Genomic DNA, 23403 nt, shown 5'->3' with positions numbered 1-23403 from the left:
CTTCTCCACTAACAAGATTAAAAGAAATATTTTTAAAACAAAAAAGTCGTCCGTAATTTAGATGTGATAAAGACAACGGCAGCACGTCACCGTCAATTACATCAACAACTTTACTTTCTCCGAGTTGTCGCCCCCGAGATTGTATTTTAGATAATGGCTCGGTAATCACGTCGGTGATTTATCACGTTGCTATCTCAGCCTTCACTGTCCATTAAGCAATAGCGAGTGCAACCCTTTGTTGTGTACATACGGGGAAGTAGCGCGTCTGCTCACCCGTCTGCTCACGCGGCACAATGCGCGGTGACTCGTGCGGCGTACATCACTTGTTTTGACTTACAATCTCACTGAGTGAATGTACGACGTGGTACAATGTCTACGCCGCCCGTTGTGGTACAATGTACACGTGAGCACCACATTCATCGGATTTTTTAATAAGTTTATTTCTTTATATTGCTCTGCTGATGTAATTCCGAATATATTTTTGCCAGGATTTAAAAGTACCAAATAAAAAGGTCTTTTGTTGTCATAAAAGCCAAAAGTGCCTGTTTTGCATACTTCATCTCGATTTCGTACGATCAATATATTAAAAAGTCGTCCAGTACCGTCGGCTGTAGAGTGGCGTTCAACAAAGTTAGGGGTACAACAATTGACATGCATTAACGGTATTTCCGCTAGCGTTGGGCCGCAACGTCGTTACCGCCCGGAAATTCAATCGAGTGCTGAAACGTTCAGCTTATATTAACTTGCTACAAACATTATGGATTTAACCGTTAAGTTTTCAATTGTATTAACTTGTAAATTGGAAGTTCAAAAATATGAAATCTTGTTTTTAACAGATATCGGATTCAACCCTTCATATCCTTTATATATATACCAGATTATGCACATATACTTATTTAAAACTGTTTAATTATTTTTGCTAACACCAATTCGATGAAAACAGTATGCATTGATTCGTATCGAACATTATTTGGTTTGTAGTAGTGTGCGAGGGTCGAGGCCGGGGAGAGTGCAAAATTGCACGCACACCAGCTTACAAGCACTCCAAACGTGACGGAAGCGAGGAGTGCGAGCCGTCATGATCTCACAGCTGATCAATAAGTCTTGGCGAACTCAAATATTTGCACACCGCGTACATTAGTAGGTGGAGGCGCCGACTAAACGACGAATGTCGATCAGCTTTACACAGAGCAGGCAATAAACAGAGGGGTTTCTTTCATTAAGAATTCGACTTACACGCAATAGATTTCACGTTGTTTATGATTTTGGGTATTTATATTCCAGGTATTTCTCCAACACTTTTCTTTAAGTATATTAAACTTGCAATAAATTAAATAATTCGCATAGAATGAACAATATGAACAAAATATATTTTGCACAAACTAAATTAAACTAGTTACTTCATAAAATCAGTATAAATTATGTAGGTGCTACCCATTTTTTCATACACGAAAGTCCCCAATTGTTAGAGAAGCTCTGTATGGTTTCGTAACTTTGTATTTTGAAAACACGTAGAAATGGAGCCGGCGCCTCTCCGTCTACCCTCGGTTTGGTGCCAGACGACTGACTGCCGCCTTTGTTTTAAACACACTCGCATTCTTACACTCAATCTTTGTAAGTAGACGGAATGGTTTATTAGTAGATATTTTACTGTATCTAACAGTTACTTTAGACTTCAAATTATTCTTTAAATGAAATATAAAGAGTAAAAAGTATTACTCATTCCAAAGACTACGAATTCTTAGATTCTGAATTAGTTTTTAAATCAAGCTTACCCGCATTACTCTTAACTCACCTTAGCAATATAGATTATGAAAATGTCAATTCATGTCAGTATAACAAACTATTGACACACCCTTAATAAAGTTGACATCAGTTCGCAGGCAGAAATAATTAACTCGGTGCAAGTCAGAGTACGTTCATTTGAATATAATGGTGGTATACTTGTACAGGAGTCTAATTTCAGTGTGTCCTTTGAAGTGGGATTAATACTGGCGGCAGGCACCGCCCCCGCCCCGTGCGGTCGCGTCCACGCACCAAATTAAATCTGTGTCCTTTCACAGAGGATTCTCATTACGACAATTTAGTTCCCGTAATGAGTATAAGTCAGAGGGATGATATAATACTTTTTTGATCCGCCTCTCGTAGCGGCCGGTGCTTGATTAAACTTTTTTAATTTGCTGCAAAGGATTTCCGATTCGATCCTTTTTTGTTCTTGTTCTATTTGTATTTCATTTTGTTTGCCGTGAAGGCAGACTTATAAGAGTTATAGCTCTTGCTCCTTACGATACGATCATTACGATACGATTTTCTGTTTTTGAATTTTCCTATTTAATTTTTATCTAGCAAAATACAAAACATTCTGACCAAATTACTTAGTTTTAAGACGGTATAAAATTCATCGGCCTCTCGGTCAAGATAACTTTTGAAATTTACTTGAACTTTAAACTTGCAGTTCTCAACCTAAATCAATTCTAAAAACAGTTAGCTAATCGATATAAAGAGACAGAAATCATAACAAATATAAATAATTTATAGCAGTAGCGGTTTATAAGATTTATTTGCGGATCTCGCGTCCCCTTGGCGCCGCGCCTAGCCGTCGGCGGGCGCCGCGCCGTCCCGACGGACAGACATCACGGCGGCACCCGATCTATCGATCTCCCGAGATGACGACACGATTAACTCGCCATAGTTTACTTACTGGGGATGGCACCCATTTCTAATGCTCTTGTTATTCCGAAGAACTAGAAACAACTACAAGTCTGAAAATGTGTCAACTTTTACAATTCAATAAAAATTCGAAACTACGATTATGATACCCATATACATACGTGAGATCATTCAAAACTGCCTGTATATTATATTATAGAGAAATAATCCCTAAAACTTAATTCAATTATCTGGTGTTTAATTAATCAAGTTTTTTTTAAGATTTGCCCCTCATCAATCATCATCTTACTATACCCACAATTATCTGCCTACAATTCTAAGAATAGAATACCCTAACAAATCCATTCAGGTACTTTGTACAAAATATCATTAATTGGCCGTGTCCACCCGCATCAGCCGCAGAAAGCAATCCTCATTAAAATTTCATCCACAAGCCCTGAGGCGAGTGCTTTGACGACCAATTAGTTAAGTAACATAACACTTTGACGTCAAACTCTATGGTGAAAGTTTGACATGTTCAAGGATTAGCATTTGAATCATATTACAGGAGTATTGTTGGTGAACAAAAGTTGATCTTGTTTGTAACACAATCAGGTATTGTGTACCTTTCAATGTATCGCTCTCTGTACATTGAACAAGACTTTTAATAGGGTAGATGACTAATTTTTATTTTAATGCCCGTCTTGTAGATTATTTTAAAATATTAGACACGTATTTTTTATTTTCTTACGAAAACAAATACTTTCGAAGATAAATCGATTTGAAATATCGCGTGACGTCACTTTAGAGTACGTTTTATACTGAATAGTGACATAGTTAGTTCCCACTCCTAAACTTTGATTATTTTTAATTAAGTATTGTTATCTTATCTATACAGATAATAAAATCGTAGAAAAGTGCTGTCTGTACAGTGAAAATAAAAATAAAAAAAATAGCATGCATTGTTATGTCGATGTCGAACCCATAAATGAATTAACTTTTTTTTTGTCTGTTTGGTTTGTCTGTTTGTCTGTTTGTCTGTTTGTCTATTCGTCTGTGCGCGCTAATCTCAGAAACGGCCTGATCCGAGTTGGACGGTTTTCACGAATATATTGTGCGATGCTTAAATTTACATTTAGTGTTTGAAATGTCAATCGGTTCATAAATAAAAAAGTTATGTCAAATTAAAGAATCACGTCAACATTCTATGCTTATACCATTAATCTCCGCAACTAGTTTGACTTATTTGGGGAAATGGTACAGATATCCTTAGGAAGGACATAGATATATGTTTATTTCCGGAAGTCAAAAAATAAAAATAAGAAACGTTATTTATAAATAATTCTATGGAAACGACTTCGGTTCATGTTATTGTTTTAATTTATCGAAAAAAAGTAAATAAATAGTAAAAAGGTATGAAAAAAATAATGTCAATATAATAAAACATTTAGTACATTTGAAAATGCTCTACGGAGTATAGATAATTCTATGTCGATCGTTACACGACTTCGGTACATGTTATTGTTTTTATTCATCGAAAAAAGTAAATAAATAGTAAAAAGGTATGAAAAAAATAATATCAATATAATTAAACTTTTAGTACAAAGAAAATGCCCGAACGGAGTTTATATAAATAATCCAAGGATAAAGACATTTATCCTCGATAGATGGCGTTGGGATCGAAATAGATCGCGCTATGGTTTCGTTACATTCATTTGGTTGGGTATCGGCCGAGCGCTTCGGTACTATCGTAGAAAAAGTGTATTATCAGTCGTATGATTATTTGTCTGTAGTGGTCCTGCTGTTTCGTATATTCTAAATTGGTTTCGTTGTATTTGTCAATTAATAAGTTTATTTGTTGGGTTTTCCTGGTTTTTTGGTTAAACTATTTAACGTAGGTTTAGTTTGATATCGATTATTAGTAGTTACTGTAGTTAGTTTTTTTAATAAAATTGTAAGTCTAATTTATAAATTAATTAGATTAGATTTAAGTCGTTTCTTTTAAATTATTTAGTTTAAGCTTGGTTATTATAGCATAGAGGATAGGTTGTAATATAGTTTCTTTTTTAATTGTTATAAATTCGTAATTCGTAGCTTTCTTTAGTTTTAAGTTAGTTTAAGTCCGTTTTTAAACTATTTTTTCAATGCCCTAAGTGAGTATACATCTATTAAATTCAAACGCAGAGCTCATTATGTTGATTTTTGAAGAGTTCCCTGGAATATCTTCCACATCTCATTTTTGAAGAGATCCCGCGAGATCGGGAACTATGTGGTTAAAACCAAAAATTTGCCGGAAGTCACTATTCCACGCGAACGAAGTCGCGGGCAAAAGCTAGTATGAAAAAATAAAAAAATACGTGTCTAATATTTTTTCATTACCTAACTGACGGACTAAATAGATATTTAATTTTTATACCCCGTCATCATCCCTATTGGGTATGATACAAAGTTTTGCTTTATAATTATGCAAAAATATTTTTTCACGGTGTTACTTGTTATTTGTAATCCGCTTTGAGCCTTTCACAAATTAAGGAAATTATCCAATCTCTACAATTTGTAATGTCATACACAGAAAAATTTTTGTCAGTATAATAACTGCATGCAATTTTTTCAAGCCCGATACGAATCTTTTACAAAAGGTTATTGCGATGTTTTTATATTTTTATTTTATAAAAAAAATTACTTAAAACAGTTCATCAAAAGAATGGTTATTATGCGTCTTAAAAAAACACACGCACGAAAGATCGATATGGATATAAAATATTTAAATAAATTAAGTCAATATTTAAGATACAGTAGAACAAGTTCTCTTATCAGGGGTAACTGAGTATGGAAATCAATTCAGGAAGATAAGTGACACATGTACCTGCCCCGGATAGTAAATCAACTGAGAAACGGTGTATTGAGGAAATTATATTTCCGGGTTAAATTTTCCTGATTCATTTATTTCTTGTTAAGAGAGTAGATTGTACAAGTCATTTGTAATATAAGCCGAGGTATGTAGGTAAAAAATGTGCATTTGGACTCTTGTCCAAATGCACAATTTACCTGTGCTAGGTATTGTGTTTCGTCGTGTGGCTGGCAAGGGCAACGCACTTGTAACGTCTTTGGTATTGCACGTGTCCATAGGCGGTGCGAATTGCTGAGCTACTATTAGGTGCGCCGAAAGTGTAGGATAGCCGTGCTGACACGAATGGGCCGGCTCAACCGGAAAACCGACGTAAAACAATCCTTATTGTTTCGTCGTGTGAGTGAGGTTACCGGAGGCCCAATTACCCCCTTCCCATAATCTTCCCATTCCCCGAATCCCAACAATCCTCGAATTCCTAACCCCCAAAAGACTGACAACGCACTTATAATGCCTCTAGTGTTGCGGATGTCCATAGCCGGCGCCGATTGCTTACCATCAGGTTATCCGTCTGCTCATTAACTACTACTATTCCCAAAAAAAGGAACAATTGGATGCAATCATAAAAAATAAGAATTTGTATTTTGTAACAGCAACTTTTCGGTGTAAATTATTCAATCAAAAGACGTAACAAAAACATAATACCTTTAAAAAGAATTTGTCACCAAAATCAATAAGTTATTTACAATGTCAACATTAATGGTTTTTGTCCCCCATATTTTACTCGAATTGCACAGTCAGTTTTGTCTTTATGAAAATAAAACAAAGTGAGCAGAGAGCAATTAATTTAGGGGTCCATTCTGCAGCAGCGGCCTCTGGCGGACCAATCGAGTAATTGTCGCGCGCAATATTCAAATGGCGGAAACAATTAGCGTAAGTGCTGTACACGTATTTAGTTGTCTAGACCTTTTAATGTCGCGTACTGACTGCAAAACCATTTAGCTGCATTATTTTAACGTTTAATAAAATTAGTTACAACAACAATAAAAAATATTGTTTTTATGTAAAATGCGAGAAACTTACTAATTGACAATAATTTGAAATAAAAAAAAACACAAATTCAACAAGATCTCAGATCAGGAAAGTGTATCTGCACTCGACAGTATTACAATGACTTCACATACAAACTCTTCGTCAAGATAAGCCTCATTACTAATGACTGTCTTTAAGCTTCCATAAAACGTGAAGCGTCCAATTAAAATATTAATCCTACCATTAAAAGGTTCTTGTACAATCAAGCAGTACACGGTACAATATACGTAAATGTTATTGAATAAAAAGTGACGGGTTCCTCCCCTTGTCAGCTCGCTCTAAATCTCTTTTGTGTTCTGCGATAACGCTACAAAGCCTGCTAATGTCTTTTAAGGACTTAGTGATTTAAACGGACTAAATAATGAACCGGCTACCCTTCCTCTCTGTCTGTAGCTCGCGATGCAATTTATGGGCTTAAAACCTTAGGGATACCTCGCGCAGATGTATGATGATTGTGTTTAAAACGAGTGGTCATTTGTCAGGTACTTATTTGAAAGAAGTACTTATATCTAGTTTTATACAAATTGTGCCATGGTTTTAAGTAATATCTGTAGTAAGTATCAAAAGATTCAAAATGAATTCTGAAATAAATTATTAACCACAAAACTCAAATTAAATTATGCATATCTCCGCAAAACGTCTCTGCACGTACATTTATTTTAATACACATGTGTACTGAGGAGATTTGTGAACAAATCGCCGTTACGATGTGCTTATGTGCTCGCGGGTACTCGGTTCCTTGCATCGAGAGAGCGTTCGCATGACGACACAAATCCGGATGATGTCTGTTTGTTATCAGCGCTGAGCACTCGACTGTACCTCTAGGGTTGCTACCAGCTAACGCAATAATCGCATTATTTATCGAATCCGGACCATTTGGTATTATGATCTGTGCAGAGGGAAGTTTGTACGTATTTATATTTGGTTGGAGATTGAGTTTATCGATTTTTATCTTTTCATTAAGTTATTCCAAAATTACGGAAGCTTTGTTTTTATGACAGTTCATTTTAAAATGAGAATAAAAGTAAAATTCCATTGTCGCTAGTACCTATTGTACTTTAGCATCTACTAGCTTAGAATAAAGTCTACCACACCTAAGTGAGAGATCTAGATACATAGTATTTTTTACTTCCAAACTAGTGTAAACGACACTAACATCCCATCGATTTCTTGAATTGTAATGATTTTGACAGTATATTTTAAAATACTTATCTGGTTTTATGACACGATAAAACGAAGAATTTTGTACACGAAGATTCTTACTCTCTCAATTTTCTCAAAATAGTTCTACCAAACGCGACCCTACGTTCAAAATCCTTGTTAGAGAGAATAGTCGGTGATTTTTCCGCCCTTATATTTCATTTTTTGCAACAAGTATTATCCGGCTGTCAATATTATCGGCGATCGTCTCACGGCGCCCAACAAAATTGCTTCGATTCCCGGCGCGTTGCCCAACCGACGATTGTTTCTTTTTGTTTATATTCCATTTTCTTCGACTTCTTCTAATATGGTTTCATCTTTTTTTTTGTAAAACAATCACTTTTCTTGCTTGCTTCAAAGTGATTTCAGACTTTTCTGATTTATTCAGGTGGGGTAATATAACTAGACAGTTTTTCAAAATTAATTAAACTTATCAGTCATGTTCTTTTGTTTGCAAAACTCATAGGCATATTTTAAAACTAGTTATTTTGTTTTGTAATAGCACACTTAACATTGTTGTGATGGCCCGAAGGTTTAAAGACGCTCGCTTCTCATGCATGAGGGTGCGGATTCGAAACCTACCAACGGCAAACTACCAATGAAACTTTTTCCGAGTTAAATGTACTTTCTAAGATTATTTAGACAACACTGACTAACGGTGAAGGAAAATATCGTGAGAAAACCTGGATTTTAATATCTGATTATAAATTAAGGCCTTTGGTCAGCAGTGGCCACTTATAGGCTGTTAATGATGAACGTTGTTGTGACTTCATTAAACTCTTTTTAAGTACACCTCGTTCGGCATTACTTTACTATTATAATAATGCAGATTGATAGTATTTTTTATACTTTATACAGTATAGAGATCACTCACATGACTTAATGAATAGTACTAGTCCACACAAATACAAACAAAAATGTCAACAAAAAGGGGAAATTTTCACCTTCAAACAAAATAAATAATTAAATAAATTAAGTATTAAATTGTATTGTACATTGACCTGAATATACCTATAAGGACAACCGATTTGAAAATCACTATTTAAAAACTCTCAGGTTGAACATAAACTTACGGTGATTGATTTTATATCATTTTCTTGACTAAAGCTAATAATGTAGGCAAAATTTCACATACAAGTTTAACCGAAAAGAAACATTTTGAATGTTTTTGATTTGTTATGTTAATAACAGTTATATTACTAAATTGGAATCATTCGAATTTTCAAATCGATCCAGTAGTTGACAGGCACGTAGGAACCTGCCAGCCTTGTTAATGCAAAAAAAAAATAATCAAAAAAATGTTTGCTCTTTATAATGAGTAATGTAAGATTGTGTTGTAAAAGCAATACATGTATTTCAAAATAATAATTTTCTGCATTTAAGTAAATGCTTTGATGTTTAACAGACTTGTATATCTAAAGTGGTTTTTAAGTTTCAGTGAATTTTGAATAAAGATATTAAAAATGTCTCACAAACTACATATACGTAAGAAATACAGGAAAATTACTTTGACCAGAGTAATTAAAACGGAAATCTTCTGAACGATCGCATAGGATTAACTTCCACGGATAGAAGGACGTCATAGAAGAAGACTAACCGCCGCACTCAGAGACATTTAATGATTACTTAAACTGTTCCTTAGTAACAATTTTGTATCGACAACAATTGCTAAGGACTGGATTAAGTAACCATTAAATGACTTTGAGTGCGGCAGTAAAACTAGGTAGATTTAAGATCGACCTCAATTTAGTTGGAACAATGCCAGCAAGAAGACGATTTATTTTTATTTCAGGCATTTGCCAAAAGTTACAAAATTAACGGCTTAGCTCATAAAATACCATTTATTGATACCTACTTTGCAAAACTCTTATATAACCATTGAAAATATGTTTATGTAACTTGTACAGGTTTACATAATTATTTTATCTCGATCACAATTTTTACGGAACTTTTCAGTATCGGGAGGCTCTAGGGTTTTTATGTTCATAAAAAATTACTTGACTTCGTTTTACATTCATACAATTATTTATCTTAGTTTTTAGTTGGCTCAATGATGAGTGAGTTTATTGCATTAATTAACTAGAGAATAATTTATTTCAATCAATGCCTTCAAATCTGATGGCTTTTTAATTCATTGATATTAGTTTCATTTATGATATAAGTAGTTCGGAAACATCGTTCAGTTTTATCTGATTTTGAGCGTAAATTCGCGATTAATATTTAAATTGACTTTGCGTCTTTTTTTTTAAATCGACGTTACGGTTTTATTTCTGGCGACGTAGTCAACAGCCGAAAAATATTAAGTTACGAGTTATCCAGTCCAAAAAAATACCGAGGTCGTTCGACGGAATCTAGGTTGAACCCTTAAATTTAAGTAAACTAGTCCAACAGCTGATAAAGATGATGATGATGATGATGGTGGGATATTTGTACTTACTTGAACAGAAGGGGCTTGTTGGCAAAGAGCCCCGAGGCCTTCTCCTTCGCGGCATGGAGCCCCTGCATGGTGCCGGTCCCACGTCCCACATCAATTGACACTCTTCACTAACACCTGTTAACAATACCATTATTAGTACACATTTTATACTTAACAATGAATTAAGAAAAAAGTACTTTACGAAATTCTAAATTCTTAATGGCATACTTTCTTGTGGTATATTTGAATATTAAAAGATTACTGTTTCTGAACATGTGAAGAGACGAGGACGATAACGAGAAGGGTTGACGGAATGTCACGTTAAAATAAAAAAAAAATAACTCTTTTAGAAGGAACGCTTTCTTTGCTCTCGCAATTTTTCTCTAAGTCTAAATAATCTGTTACCGTAACATGAATTGCAGTTTAAAAACTCAAAAATGGGTCAACGGAAATTATAGCACAATCCTCGTTTTTTTTTTTCAATTTCGTGTAATATCCATTTCACGTAGCCATAAACTGAAATCTGATGCATTAGTAGAGAATGGTTCATTGATAGCAACAATTTAATTCAATCACTGTCATGTTACATAACCAGCTAGTAGGTACCTACTGGTGCCCTACCTATATATATGCACATACCTACACACACCCTGGTACTAACTACATGTACTTGTATGCAGTTATACCATATTCAAAAAATAATGTATGGATATAACACATAGAGCACTTTATGCTGAAGAATAAGCTTTAGAAATACAATAATTAGTACTTACATTTTTCAGTTCCCTGGCGTAGCAGCTCCGCTGTAGCGTCTGTCGATCGTGTAGCTCCCCGCGCGCCTCTATGCTGTAGCGCTACGGCTGCGCGTAGCCCCGGCCGTCATTGGCCGCTACGTGTACGGACGTAGCTGAACTTCGACGAATCACAGCCGGTGCTGTAAAAGGGGCGGAGCTTGTCAGATTTCTGAAAATTTTCAGGAGGTCCCAAAATATATAGTATTGACGTCAACCCTAGGAATGTTATACTGAGCATGCAGCCGTGCATAGTTTGTAACCAGTCGCCCACAGGCATGAAGAATCTCTATGAATAGCTGCAATATTACACTACCTTTTGATTGCAAATCGATACATTTTTCACAGGCTTGACACCAAATATATATTAAATTTCTACGTGTACAATGTATGTAACATGGTTTAAGTTTAAAACCTTCTTTCAGCTTGATTACATCAGCAAAACATAAATTTTAAACGCTAAGTAAGCTATTTTGTTGTAGAAATCACTATACGGTATTTTTTTAAATAAAAACTTAATTATCACTTGCATGATACATGAAAAAAATGGATCAAGTTAAGTCACTTGATATCTAGAAAAAAGTATTAAAAGGTCATGATTTAAGGAAACCTCGTTGCTTTTTGTGAGTAAACCACAACGAAATGACAACGCTCTATGTAATCAGTACTACAAATAATTTTACTAGTTATTACGGTTATTTTAATTTTAATTTATACACTTGTAAAGTGGATAGAGCAATTACTAGGTATAGTCATTGATAATATTGTCACAGTTAAACTATAACTGTACTTTATAAACTCAAAAGAAAAAGAATTTGTTTTCTTCGTAACAAATATGTAAGTCCATTCGTAATTCTAAAGTTTTCAATTAAAATATTTGACAAGTAAACGCATTTTGTTATATAAATACTTCATCATCATCATTTTAGCCATAAGACGTCCGTCGTCCACTGCTGGAAATAGGCCTCCCTAATGACTTCCAGATAGGCTAGCTGAAATCGTCCTGCATCCAGCCTATAAAAAATATATTACAGTGAAACCTTGTTAAGTGAGACATCAAGGGGTCTTTAAATTCGTATCACTTATAGAGGTATTCCACTAACCCAGTGTCTCAGATAACCAGGTATATAAATATTTGTCTAATTTACTGAGGGTTCCATTAATAGAGGTGAAAATACAGTTTATTTTTAAATAAAAGAAGTGTGATTCTTAAATAAGACTAAAGTGTGTTATTACAATGCACATTTTACTTAATTGAATAAGAATATCTTTTATATCTGTCAATTTGGACAAAGACAAATGGATACAGATTGCAAACGGTATTTTGTTTAGCTCAATTGAATTCCCATACATACATCATGAAAGGTCTTGAGTATTCAGAATCGTATTCTTCACTTGTCATTGCAATAATCTATTATACTTACTAGGATCATTTTATATTGAAACCGTCGTGCGTCAACTTTTTACACATCAGTTGTGCTCGTAAATCTGAATGATTTATATACCACAAATACAAAGAACTAATGAATGAACCAAGAGGTTTATATTTACCTCAGCTCAATAATCGGAAAATAACATCTTTTTTCAGTGTCAAATTTATCAAATCAAGATCAACAACATAAAATCATTCAAAATCATAAATCCTTATTTTATAATTTTACAAAAACAAAATGTGGGTAAGTATAAGAAGGGTAATCGTTACAGTTACATGCGCCACAGCATTCGATATCGATATAACATGATCGCTATATCAAGCCGACTTCATTTCACGGACAGAGGAGCTCGCAAATGAAGTTTCCCCGGTCCACCGAACCCAAAGCTATGGGTCTCAAGCACCATAATCGATCTAAGAGTGGATGCGGTATTGTTATGTCGATTGGGTGAAAACGCAGATATTAAATGCATATTTTCTATTGATTTAATAAAAAAAAATATTTAAAAACAAAAGAAAGATTTAATTTAATTTCATACTTTATGAAATTCTTCATTTTGACAATATCTTCTCAATTAGACGTTTGCAATCGTGGCGAAATCAAGACAAGGCAGTTTTTGTCAACACTGAGAATTTCCATATATTTTACATACAAATGTTACATGCTGACGCATCTTTTTTAGCCTCAATTGACGTTAGACAAAGACAAATGGATACAGATTAAAAACGGTACATTTGTTTAGCTCAATTGAATTCCCATACATACATCATGAAAGGTCTTGAGTAAATACTTCAGATTATTCATATTGTAATAAATTGTGCGAGTAGCGTCGTAATCATCCATTAAACTTTCTAGCTCCGGTCCATGATTCATATTGCTACGCTCGCTGAATAGCGTTTGAATCAAAATCTGTTCTACAGACCGTTTCAGGGATTTTTAATATAAAAAAAATATATTCAGAACCGTCGTGCGTCAACTTTTTACACATCAGTTGTGCTCGTAAATCTAAATGATTTATATACCACACTTTGATTAATACAAAGAATAATGACTGAACCAAGCCTTTATATTTACCTCAGCTCAAGAATCGGAAAAGAACATCTTTTCTTCAGCTGTCAAATTTATCAAATCAAGATCAACAACATAAAAACATTCAAAATCATAAATTCTTATTTTATAATTTTACAAAAACAAAATGTGGGTAAGTATAAAAAGGGTAAATTCTGTTACGAAGCGGCACCACCCTCTTAGCAGACGATTAATGCGCCACAGCATTCGATATCGATATAACATGATCGCTATATCAAGCCGACTTCATTTCACGGACAGAGGAGCTCGCAAATGAAGTTTCCCCGGTCCACCGCACCCAAAGCTATGGGTCTCAAGCACCATAATCGATCTAAGAGTGGATGCGGTATTGTTATGTCGATTGGGTGAAATCGCAGATATTAAATGCAGATTTTCTATTGATTTAATAAAAAAATTGGTCAGCAAGGGTATTTTTCTTATTGTTTAATTTGCTTGTTCACGTTTTAGTTTCGTAATGAAGAGATTAAACGTTGCTAATATCAAAAGAGAATTTAATTTCATACTTCATGAAATTCTTCACTTTTGATAGTATCTTACAATTAGTCGTTTGCAGATCTTGGCGAAATCAAGACAAGGCAGTTTTTGTCAACTCTGAGAATTTCCCGTAATAATTAATAATCGTATTTAGGTTATTCAAATTTTCCAATGCTTTCTCACATAAAAGTAAGAATGTAGCACGAAAGCCGCTGTGTTCAACGTTAACGGAAAGACATTTTAACTTTATAAGATGTAAAAAAGATACATTTACGGTACGTTAACCAACGATAAAATTTAACCACGCTTCCAAAGTTATTAAATGTAGAGACACTAGTTCTTTTACTCTATAAACTATGTCACAAAAAAACGTAACACGATACAGCAGTAAATCACTTCAGATTATTCATATTGTAATAAATTGTGCGAGTAGCGTCGTAGCGTAGGTCATCCATTAAACTGTTCGTAGCTCCGGTCCATGATTCATATTGCTACGCTCGCTGAATAACGCGTTTGAATCAAAATCTGTTCTACAGACCGTTTCAGGGATTTTTAATAACTCCTTTAAGCCTTTGAAAAGAAATATATCAGAGCTAGAATCTATTTTGCTTGTTGGTCATTATTTTTACGGAATAACACTGCGTTTTTTAGGGATTGTGTTAAAAAGAATAGCACAAATTGTGGGCACATTTTTAATAATTTTAACATATGGAAAACTTAGCAGTTCTACATCTTTTAAAATGCCCCTCGGATAAAAGACTATTTTCTTTCTTATAAATTGATCGGTTTCTAATCAAAACAAACACTACTGGTCTTGGTTTAAATCATTGAAATAGGTATAAAATATTCATATTTTCACTTATGAGCGGTTAAAACTGCGATGAAAATCGTATCGCCAGTACAAAATTTACAAAATACCAATTTTGCTAACGAAGACATTAATTCAAAACGGCAAAGTTAAAAAATCCGTGTCCTCAGTTTAGCGATGATATAAATTCTGCTTACGAAGCGGCACCACCCTCTTAGCAGACGATTAATGTATATTTTTATACCGTGAAACATCAAATTGGGGTGGAGCGCAATTCATTTAAATAGTTATAAAACCGCTGAGTTAGCAACTTGATTACAGACAAAGTCAGATGAGCTTAGTCAGAACTAAAGGAATGTTGGAAAATAAAATGATTGATTCGAGTCTAAGTAAGTACGTCATGTTAATTTACAAGCGTAACTGACTGTCTTAGCTATGATTTTTAAGTTTCTCTAAGTGTTGGTGGTGTTTTAGTGTACTAGATTTACCATATTTTTTACATTGTATTACATACTAAAACCATTTTTTTTCCGTAAAAAAGGTCCCTAAACCATAATTTCATATCGCATCATCGTCACTCTGAAAATTGCAATAAATAAATTGTTAAAGATTTAAGAAGAAACTGGAAATACAGAAGAATCATGTCATACAACAAAGAAGACGTATGAATTACATGCGAATTGACACTTATCATCGTATTTTCTTTGATTTCCCTCAACAACTTGGCTCGAGACATGACTGTATACTCTTATAAGGTTTCCTCGGTAATAGCGTTTCTTTTATCCTCAAAAATGTCGTACGTGATTTTATCGGCAAGTATTATGAGTGGTAAGTGGCAGGCACTTGCCAGTGATCGACCACTCGATACAGCGCACTCAGCTCTTATCGACTCCGTCGCTTAGCGCTTTACAGCGCGGTGCATTCGATGACCCTCCAGAAACAATACTACTTTCAACATGTCCCACATACAAATCGGGTAAACCTTAATAGTGGAAAGATTTGATATTAATTTCATAAAGGATTATTTGTTTTTAGTGCTTTTTGATTTAATATCCACAAGAGTTGAGTTCTTAGCTAAATATTTTCTTAACGTCGTTTTTTTGTAGATCAATAATTTTATTGGCAGACAATATTTGCTGTAGTACCTAAAAAAAATATTATCACTTGGTTTCCAGAACCATTTGTTCACTTGGTTTCTAGAAAATCTCAAACTACTTTTAGTTTGTTGTGATTAAGTGAAAAATAATTTAATTCCAATGTACATATTGTTTCTGTGACTTGAAGAAAAGAAAGAAAACGCATTTTCGCTGACGTTATTTCGCTTGAAATCACGCTATGTACAATCGCGTGTCACTTACTTTGCAACAGACAACTATATTGTCGAAAATCGCAATTTTGTGACACCTCATAGCTCCTCCAAACGCACCTTTTTCCAGACGATTGCCTATCACCACCTCTACCTGGGGTGGACCACCCTTCTCTTTCTCACTCACATATATTACATCGCTCTGTCCCCCTCAAACTTGCTATTTATGACTTATTAACTCCTGTGAGGTATCATGGCAACCTCTCCCACGCCGCTCCACGATTTAATATAGAAAATTGTGAAGTCAACCGAGAATAACTCACGAAACAGTTTATTAAATTCTTTGGACTCGTGTCGATCCTACTTTTTAGAGGTAATCATGTGAGTTAATCAACGTTTAAGTTAAAACGTGTGCATTCAATTAAATCTGCAATGTTTGGAAAATTAAGATGACAAGATGAAACCGTCTGATTGAGATGACATTTCGTCATAAAGGAACGTTTGCCTAGAGTTAATGTGGTCCCAATATCCCAATTAACCGTAAACACCGAATTTTAATTGAGTGTGATTTAAGATTTTTAATATAAAGTTACTGACAATCGCATCAAAATTATGCGTAGCATGTACGATACTACGATACGATACGCTTTCCATACAGATCTAAACTATAATTCAGATCTATCTACTACTGCATAACCCTATTTGAACCTAATATAATAATATACATAATAAATTGAACGTACATAATAATATTTTACCTACTACTGAACCTAACAACGGCAATAAACATATAACCAAGACAAAAATACATTTCATAGCCGCATTCTCAAAAAAGTACAAAGGTGAAATGGAAAACGTTTATGTTAATTTTATTTTTGTATTGAATTTGAACAGTGGAAAGCGATACGAGCCGCAATCCGAATCCTCCAGTGCCAGATTGCGATGTTTGCCAACCGATCGCTCCTTGGGGACGCGACTCGACCAGTTTTCGCTCACGAAGCAATAAAATACCCCTAAACCCCCCGATATTTATTGAGAACTTACTGCCAGAAAGGAACGAGTTGTTCAAGTGAAGATTCTAGTGTTGAATTTTTTTATATGCTGAATATGATTTATCATGGTAGTGATAAAAATTTTATGCATATATCACTGTAATTTGTTAAGTAAGCAGTTATGTTTTAGTAACTAGGTAGAGGTAGTCGAAATTATAATAATAGGCTAGTTTCCTTCTAGTTATACACTTTTTTTTAGAACGTCAAAAGTGATATTTTCTATGAATTTTATATCAAATAGCAATTTTATATCATAACGCATATGAGGTAATTCGATTTTTACGTCAAATAGCAGACTTATTTATAGAAAATTAGCCAGAAACAATCGAATATTAAAAGATTATCAAATCTATATAAATAATATTCTATTATCTAATTATCTAATATTTTATTGTATCGAAATAATTTATTTTTGACTGAGGAAACTACCCAATATTAATTTTGATTTATTCAATATTCTCCATGGGAGTGTAAAATATACTACATTACAATAATAATTTGGATTTATTCAATATTTTTCCAGTATTTATAAACCAAATCGCTCTACGATAAATCTCAACGTAAACTATTCAAATTAATTGACTGATGAAATCGTTGTCAAGTTTTTTCTGATAATTCTGCAAAATAAATACTTAATATTCTATTAAATTCGACATGATATCCAAATATATAACATTCCACTACATTATAATATGCATTATAATGTAGTGAAATGTATAATATGCATTATAATGTAGTGAAATGTATAATATGCATTATAATGTAGTGAAATGTTTATTCTTTATAGAAATCCATATTCCTAGGTAATGCTTTTAAGCACTGCATAATAACATGTCCTGTTCGCGGAACTACAAAGTCCGACGGGCGGCGAGTATCAAGTCACTCCACAGATATTTTTTATGAAAATCCTCTGGTATACGAGTTTCTTTGATTGATAGCTATTTATTAAGTTGAGTTTGGATCTCGCATCAAAACACAGCTTCAAACAATCCTTACAAATCGTGTCACTACTACCTATTATTAATTTTACTTTTTTGATAATTTATTACTGTTATTAATATCTAATAGCTACAAGCTACAACCAATTTTCAAAAGCAAAACAGGTGAAAATCAATACTCATCATAGTAAAATGCCAACAATAAACGACCATTATCCGACACAAAAGAGGGAGACCAATCAGTTTTGCATCCCATTTCCGCGTTTCCAATACGTTTAATATCGATCGATGATACATAGCCAGCATTGTAATAAATAGCTATATGTTAATGAGGTTTCAGGTGAGCCGGCGGGCGGTGCCAGCCGGGGCCCCGCCCCACCAGCCATTGTCTTCAAACTCCACTCGAAATTGAATAAATTAACGTTAAATTTAATAACTCTATTAACGTTTTGTCGACGCAAACAACTCCTGACGTATAATAGTTGAAACGTTTTCAGGGGCGGGTTCGTTATTAGATTAGATACGTTCGCTGTTTAGGGGGACGAAAAAGCTTTCCATACTGATTAATATCATGATCCAGATAAAATGCTGCTCACAACAATATTATGTTTATCTGATGTAAGAGCATGTCAACCATTGTTGTTGTTACTTTGTCATGTTGTTATACATCAGGTTTTATTGGTACTAAAATGTCGGTTGATTTTTATGATAAAAATTTATAAACTTATTATTATCTAAAACGATGTTTCATAATATACGGTATGGATTAGTTAGGTTAGTTCTATAGATAAGAACAAAGTTGATTTTATAATTTAGGCAAGTCTTCAAAGCATTTTCAGATAGAGTTTACCTATCAGTGCTAATAAAAAAAAGATTTTGAGAGACCCATAAGTAATACAAACTACCAAAATTATCATCTATATATTTATCAATTATTTATCATTTAACCCTTTTTCGACTGTAAATATATTGCTTTTTTGAAAATTCCTCAGATTAGGAGAATGAAATTTGAAACATTTTGTTGTTTTTAAAGAAGTATGAAGCATGAATACTAGATACTAAAATTAACACTACTTTAGCACGAAAAATTATGACGAATATGACGATTAATATAAATGTGCCGCCTTTTAATATTCGAAGGACTGTAGAGTAGCAGATTTTTCAATGTAGCACTTTTTTTCACAAAGATTCAAGTAATAAGAGTTGAGCACAATCCCAGCTTTTTACTGGATATTTTCGAAAATTCGAAAATATCACAATAATAGTTTACCCGATCGAGTAATTATATACACTAGACCCAGTGACTGACAGTCTAACTTGTAGCTATTCTACCAACGAGGCATTATAAATTAATTTAACACAATTATTAAACAAACATATGAGACCGCTGTATCGAGTTCATATAATTTTATGTTCATGAAAAATTTATAAATGATGACTAATGTAAAGTCAAAATAATTTATTTCAAATACACAAGACACGTAAAATCGTTTATTTATAGGTCTACTTAAACATTTCTTCGTCATGCCTCAATAAGGAATAACAATCTGTAAACAATTTTAAACTATGCTGCTCATACAATTTTTAAACAAAGCTGTTCAGAAACGGAATGTTCTCAAAGATATTTTTATAATTGAAAAGTTAATTCAAATAATATTTTACTTTAAATTAATACTGAAATATCTCCAGCGAAGTAAAACCTTAACTTTTCAAGAACTTCTAACTGCTATATTCTTGGAGACATTTCATTATTACTTAAACTATTCCGTAGGAAAGATTTTGTTCCGAAAACAATTACTAAGGACTAGAAGTAACTATTAAATGATTCTGAGTTCAACAGTAAAACTTTTTAAATATGAACTTCAATGTGAATGTATGATATGAACTTCTGACTTAAATGTCAAATTTCTGTTGTCTGTTTTCATGAAAAAGGCTGCACATTCTGTTACGGTACTTATTTTGTTAACGATTCTGAAGTAAAATCATGATAATTAATTCCCTGTGTGGAAACTTCAAATAACTTTATCTGAGACATTTCATGACTTAAGTAGTCATGAAATTATTACGAGCTTCGTTGACGGACGGACTGACAGTCTAAATGCCATTAAATGCCTCTTAGTATTTATAATCTTATACCTAATATTCATACGAGAAAAAATATAATAATTTCATATTCTAATTCATCTTGTTTAAATACATTACAACTTTGCTGAAACTTTTGTCATAAAATATAAAGTGCGTGAACTTTAGTTGAGTTGAGTTTTTAAATTCATGATTAAATATTAAGTTTGAAGTGTGACTACATTATTTTTTTAATAACGAGTAGGTAATTTTACCTTATATTATTTAGATTAGAAGAGAACATACTATTGTTTTTTTTAAGCTCCTGGATTAAAAACTTCCTTTTATAAAGTCTTCAAAATATTTTTTAATAAAGCAGTTAAGAAAACATAAATTCATACAAGTTAATGTGGTAAAAGTAAAACAAAAACTTAATAAAAAGTAAACTTACCTGGAATCAAATCTTCTTGATAGGTACACCTCATTCTACAGTTCGTAATATTTTAACTACACCTTATTATACTTATTTATAGCTAATACACGTAATCGATTAGTTAATTATGTTATTTAAGATTATGTTTTATAGATATGTTAAAATTAGTTTGATATGTTTTGTATTGATATTCTTTAGAGTGGTTGTTGTATTATATACAAGTTACTCTAATTCAATACGTAAACATTAGTTGGAAATGTTATTTTAGATATGTTTTAATACTTTATACGACTCTAAAGAAATGGTCACACCGGGGGGCATCACTCTTACGGGGAAATTAACTAAAAACTTGTGTTAAGTTGCACTAAACTAAAGTTCGGGTACAGTTGTTTCGGAATGTTGTTGTCGTAAGATAGTGTTGTTACCGATTCTACCCTTAAGAGTGATGCGCCCCCGGCGGGCGCGCCACGTGACTGCCGGCGTTGCTGAAGCTTTGTGTTTACATCCCCTTCACCCCCACCCCTCCCACGCGAACTCACCCCCGCTACCAACCCATCCCCACTCGTCATATTGTTCGCAATTTTTCTGTTAAACAGGAAATCTGTTCAGAAATTTCCATCGACAAAACTAGTAACAATAATACCGTACCCACATCGCAGAAAAAGATACGTCCACATAAAAGATAAATTGTAGAATGAAAATGAAAATCCTGACGCTACCCGTTTTATAAACATTTTTTATTAATGAACGATGATCTGGAATTAAATTCTGTGGTAGGATGATTATTTACTAATTGTTCAACCTTTATTACATTTAATATTTTAATGACTAAACTCAGCCCGCCTTTCCAAGGATGTTATCATTTTTATTATCTGCTCAAAACTCAACTAAATATTCATTTCAAAGCTTAACAGTAAAAAGACTTGAAAAATTATCAACAAAACAGCTAACGCTTACAAATAATTTACTTGAGAAATTGAACGTTTTCGTCTCTGTATCCTTTGTTAAATAAAACACAACTTCTAAAAGCAATGACCATCTTAGCAAATAACTCTGGGAAACGACTCGACGGGGCCTTTGCTCAACTGGAAACTCAGATAAGGGGATTTACGCCATAAAAACGGAATTACCTTCACGCCAAGTAAATTGGGAGCAGGAAATTATTTATTACAGCAGTTGTGTTCGGCTCTAACGTGTCAATTATTATAGTTTAGGGGAACCAAACACTAACAAATTGTGTACATTATTATTCTTGGTAATTTTTGAATATTTGCGCACTTGAACACTTGTTGTTGAAAGAAAATTTTATATACAAAATTCGAATTAAACTTCTAAAAACTATTTTAGAAGTTCAATTCTAATTTTTAACATTATTTTAAAGATTGAAACAAAACAGTTACGTATACTACTAGGCGACGCGTCATTTGACTAATGCATGCAGCCTACAATAATAATACATTATAAGTTTTCATTGCTTCTTATGCGCGCTACACACCTTACAATTTAACTGTACAGTCGGCCTGTACTTGTAATTGTGGCATATACAGCCTACACACCTTATGGTTTAACTCTGCAGTTTTAACAGTTAAACAATTGACTACTACAAAGATGCCTGTAACATAAAACTTACCTCTATACGAGTATTTAGTATCGATATTATCTTTTATTGTATGGCTCTTTGTTATTGCGTTATTTGTATGACATGAGCCATTATGACTTGGGAATGTTTTAAAGCAAAGATTAGTAACAACTGATTGTTGCAGAGCAATTATGTGACTAATGGCGTTACTCCATTAACGGCACACGGCGACAACCGTCAGCTCGTCTGTCACGCCATCATAATCACTGTCATGTCTCACAGTTTAATGCAGGGATTGTGATTTATTTCCATTGCGTTTTTAAACAGTAAAATACGTATATTCTTTGTAATATTATTTTAAACGTTTCCCTACTCTAGAATTCTCCTAGGTCGTGAATGCGTTTACAAAAATACAATTTCACTGCTTCAAATATACATGACATCCAGAACCGCACTAAGAACTTTTCCGTTTGGGAATCGAACCTGCGACACGTTCATGTCAGTCGGTTGCCGGGTTATATTATTTGACCGATCAATATCAAAAAATGTTTTTAGAATTATTCTTTATTTTTTTCTTATACTCTGCCACATACTCTGCAATAGGGATCTCTCTTTTCCTCAAAAGATACCAGCACTATCAACATTTTAAACAAAATAACGAAATATTTTAAGGCGTATCGCAAGGAACTGCACTGGTTGTTTTAATCCATGATTAAAATCAACAATCACTTTGACCCTTTTTTGTATCCTACTGCGCAGTATAATTTAATTTTGTTAAAATACAATTAGTAACTTTTGACCAGAAGTTAATGTAATTTTGTTTTCGATTGTAATGCTGCCGTTTTTACGAATGAGTTTTTAGGAGATAAACATTTTTAGGTTACATTTTCGAAATTATTAGTTAGTAAGCTTACAGACAGAGAGATAGTGTACCTAAGTGTGATATGAAATTATAAACTAAATAAAATTCCGAAGTATTTAAACCCAAATGATTATTGTAAACCAGATACAATACAGCACCATTATTTAACTTTAAGACTAATTTGGTTTGGATTATTATTTATGTTTGATTTAATAAAAAAATTAACACCGAGGTAACTAATTGTTGCCTTTATTCGACTAAACAAAATTTCATACTCCAATTTTAATATCATGGCTATGCGACTGTGATTTTCGTATACATAAAAATATGTACATATTAGAATATCCTTCGTAACTAAGCAGAACAGTGCGA

General features: G+C 33.5%; 1 protein-coding gene and 1 long non-coding RNA gene across 2 annotated transcripts in view; one reads left to right on the top strand and one right to left on the bottom strand.

Annotated features, from left to right (window-relative positions):
- The window catches only part of LOC126912687 (uncharacterized), a 346191-nt gene extending 341930 nt beyond the window's left edge, over positions 1-4261 (top strand). The window contains exon 2 of the long non-coding RNA XR_007707333.1: positions 4212-4261. This is a non-coding gene — a long non-coding RNA (uncharacterized LOC126912687). The remainder of the gene's footprint in view (positions 1-4211) is intronic.
- The window catches only part of LOC118265264 (vesicular glutamate transporter 1), a 36154-nt gene extending 15100 nt beyond the window's left edge, over positions 1-21054 (bottom strand). The window contains exons 1-4 of the mRNA XM_050705969.1: positions 20873-21054; positions 20609-20690; positions 10979-11139; positions 10227-10340 (exon numbers count right to left, since the gene is read on the bottom strand). Coding sequence (XP_050561926.1) covers positions 10227-10294 — 68 coding nt within the window. The 5' untranslated portion in view covers positions 10295-10340; positions 10979-11139; positions 20609-20690; positions 20873-21054. The remainder of the gene's footprint in view (positions 1-10226; positions 10341-10978; positions 11140-20608; positions 20691-20872) is intronic.
- Positions 21055-23403: the final 2349 nt, after the last annotated feature.

The sequence above is a fragment of the Spodoptera frugiperda genome, chromosome 28 (assembly GCF_023101765.2).
Source record: "Spodoptera frugiperda isolate SF20-4 chromosome 28, AGI-APGP_CSIRO_Sfru_2.0, whole genome shotgun sequence".
NCBI lineage: Eukaryota > Metazoa > Arthropoda > Insecta > Lepidoptera > Noctuidae > Spodoptera > Spodoptera frugiperda.
Note: the sequence above shows the minus strand (reverse complement) of the source record. Positions and strands in the feature narration are given on the sequence as shown.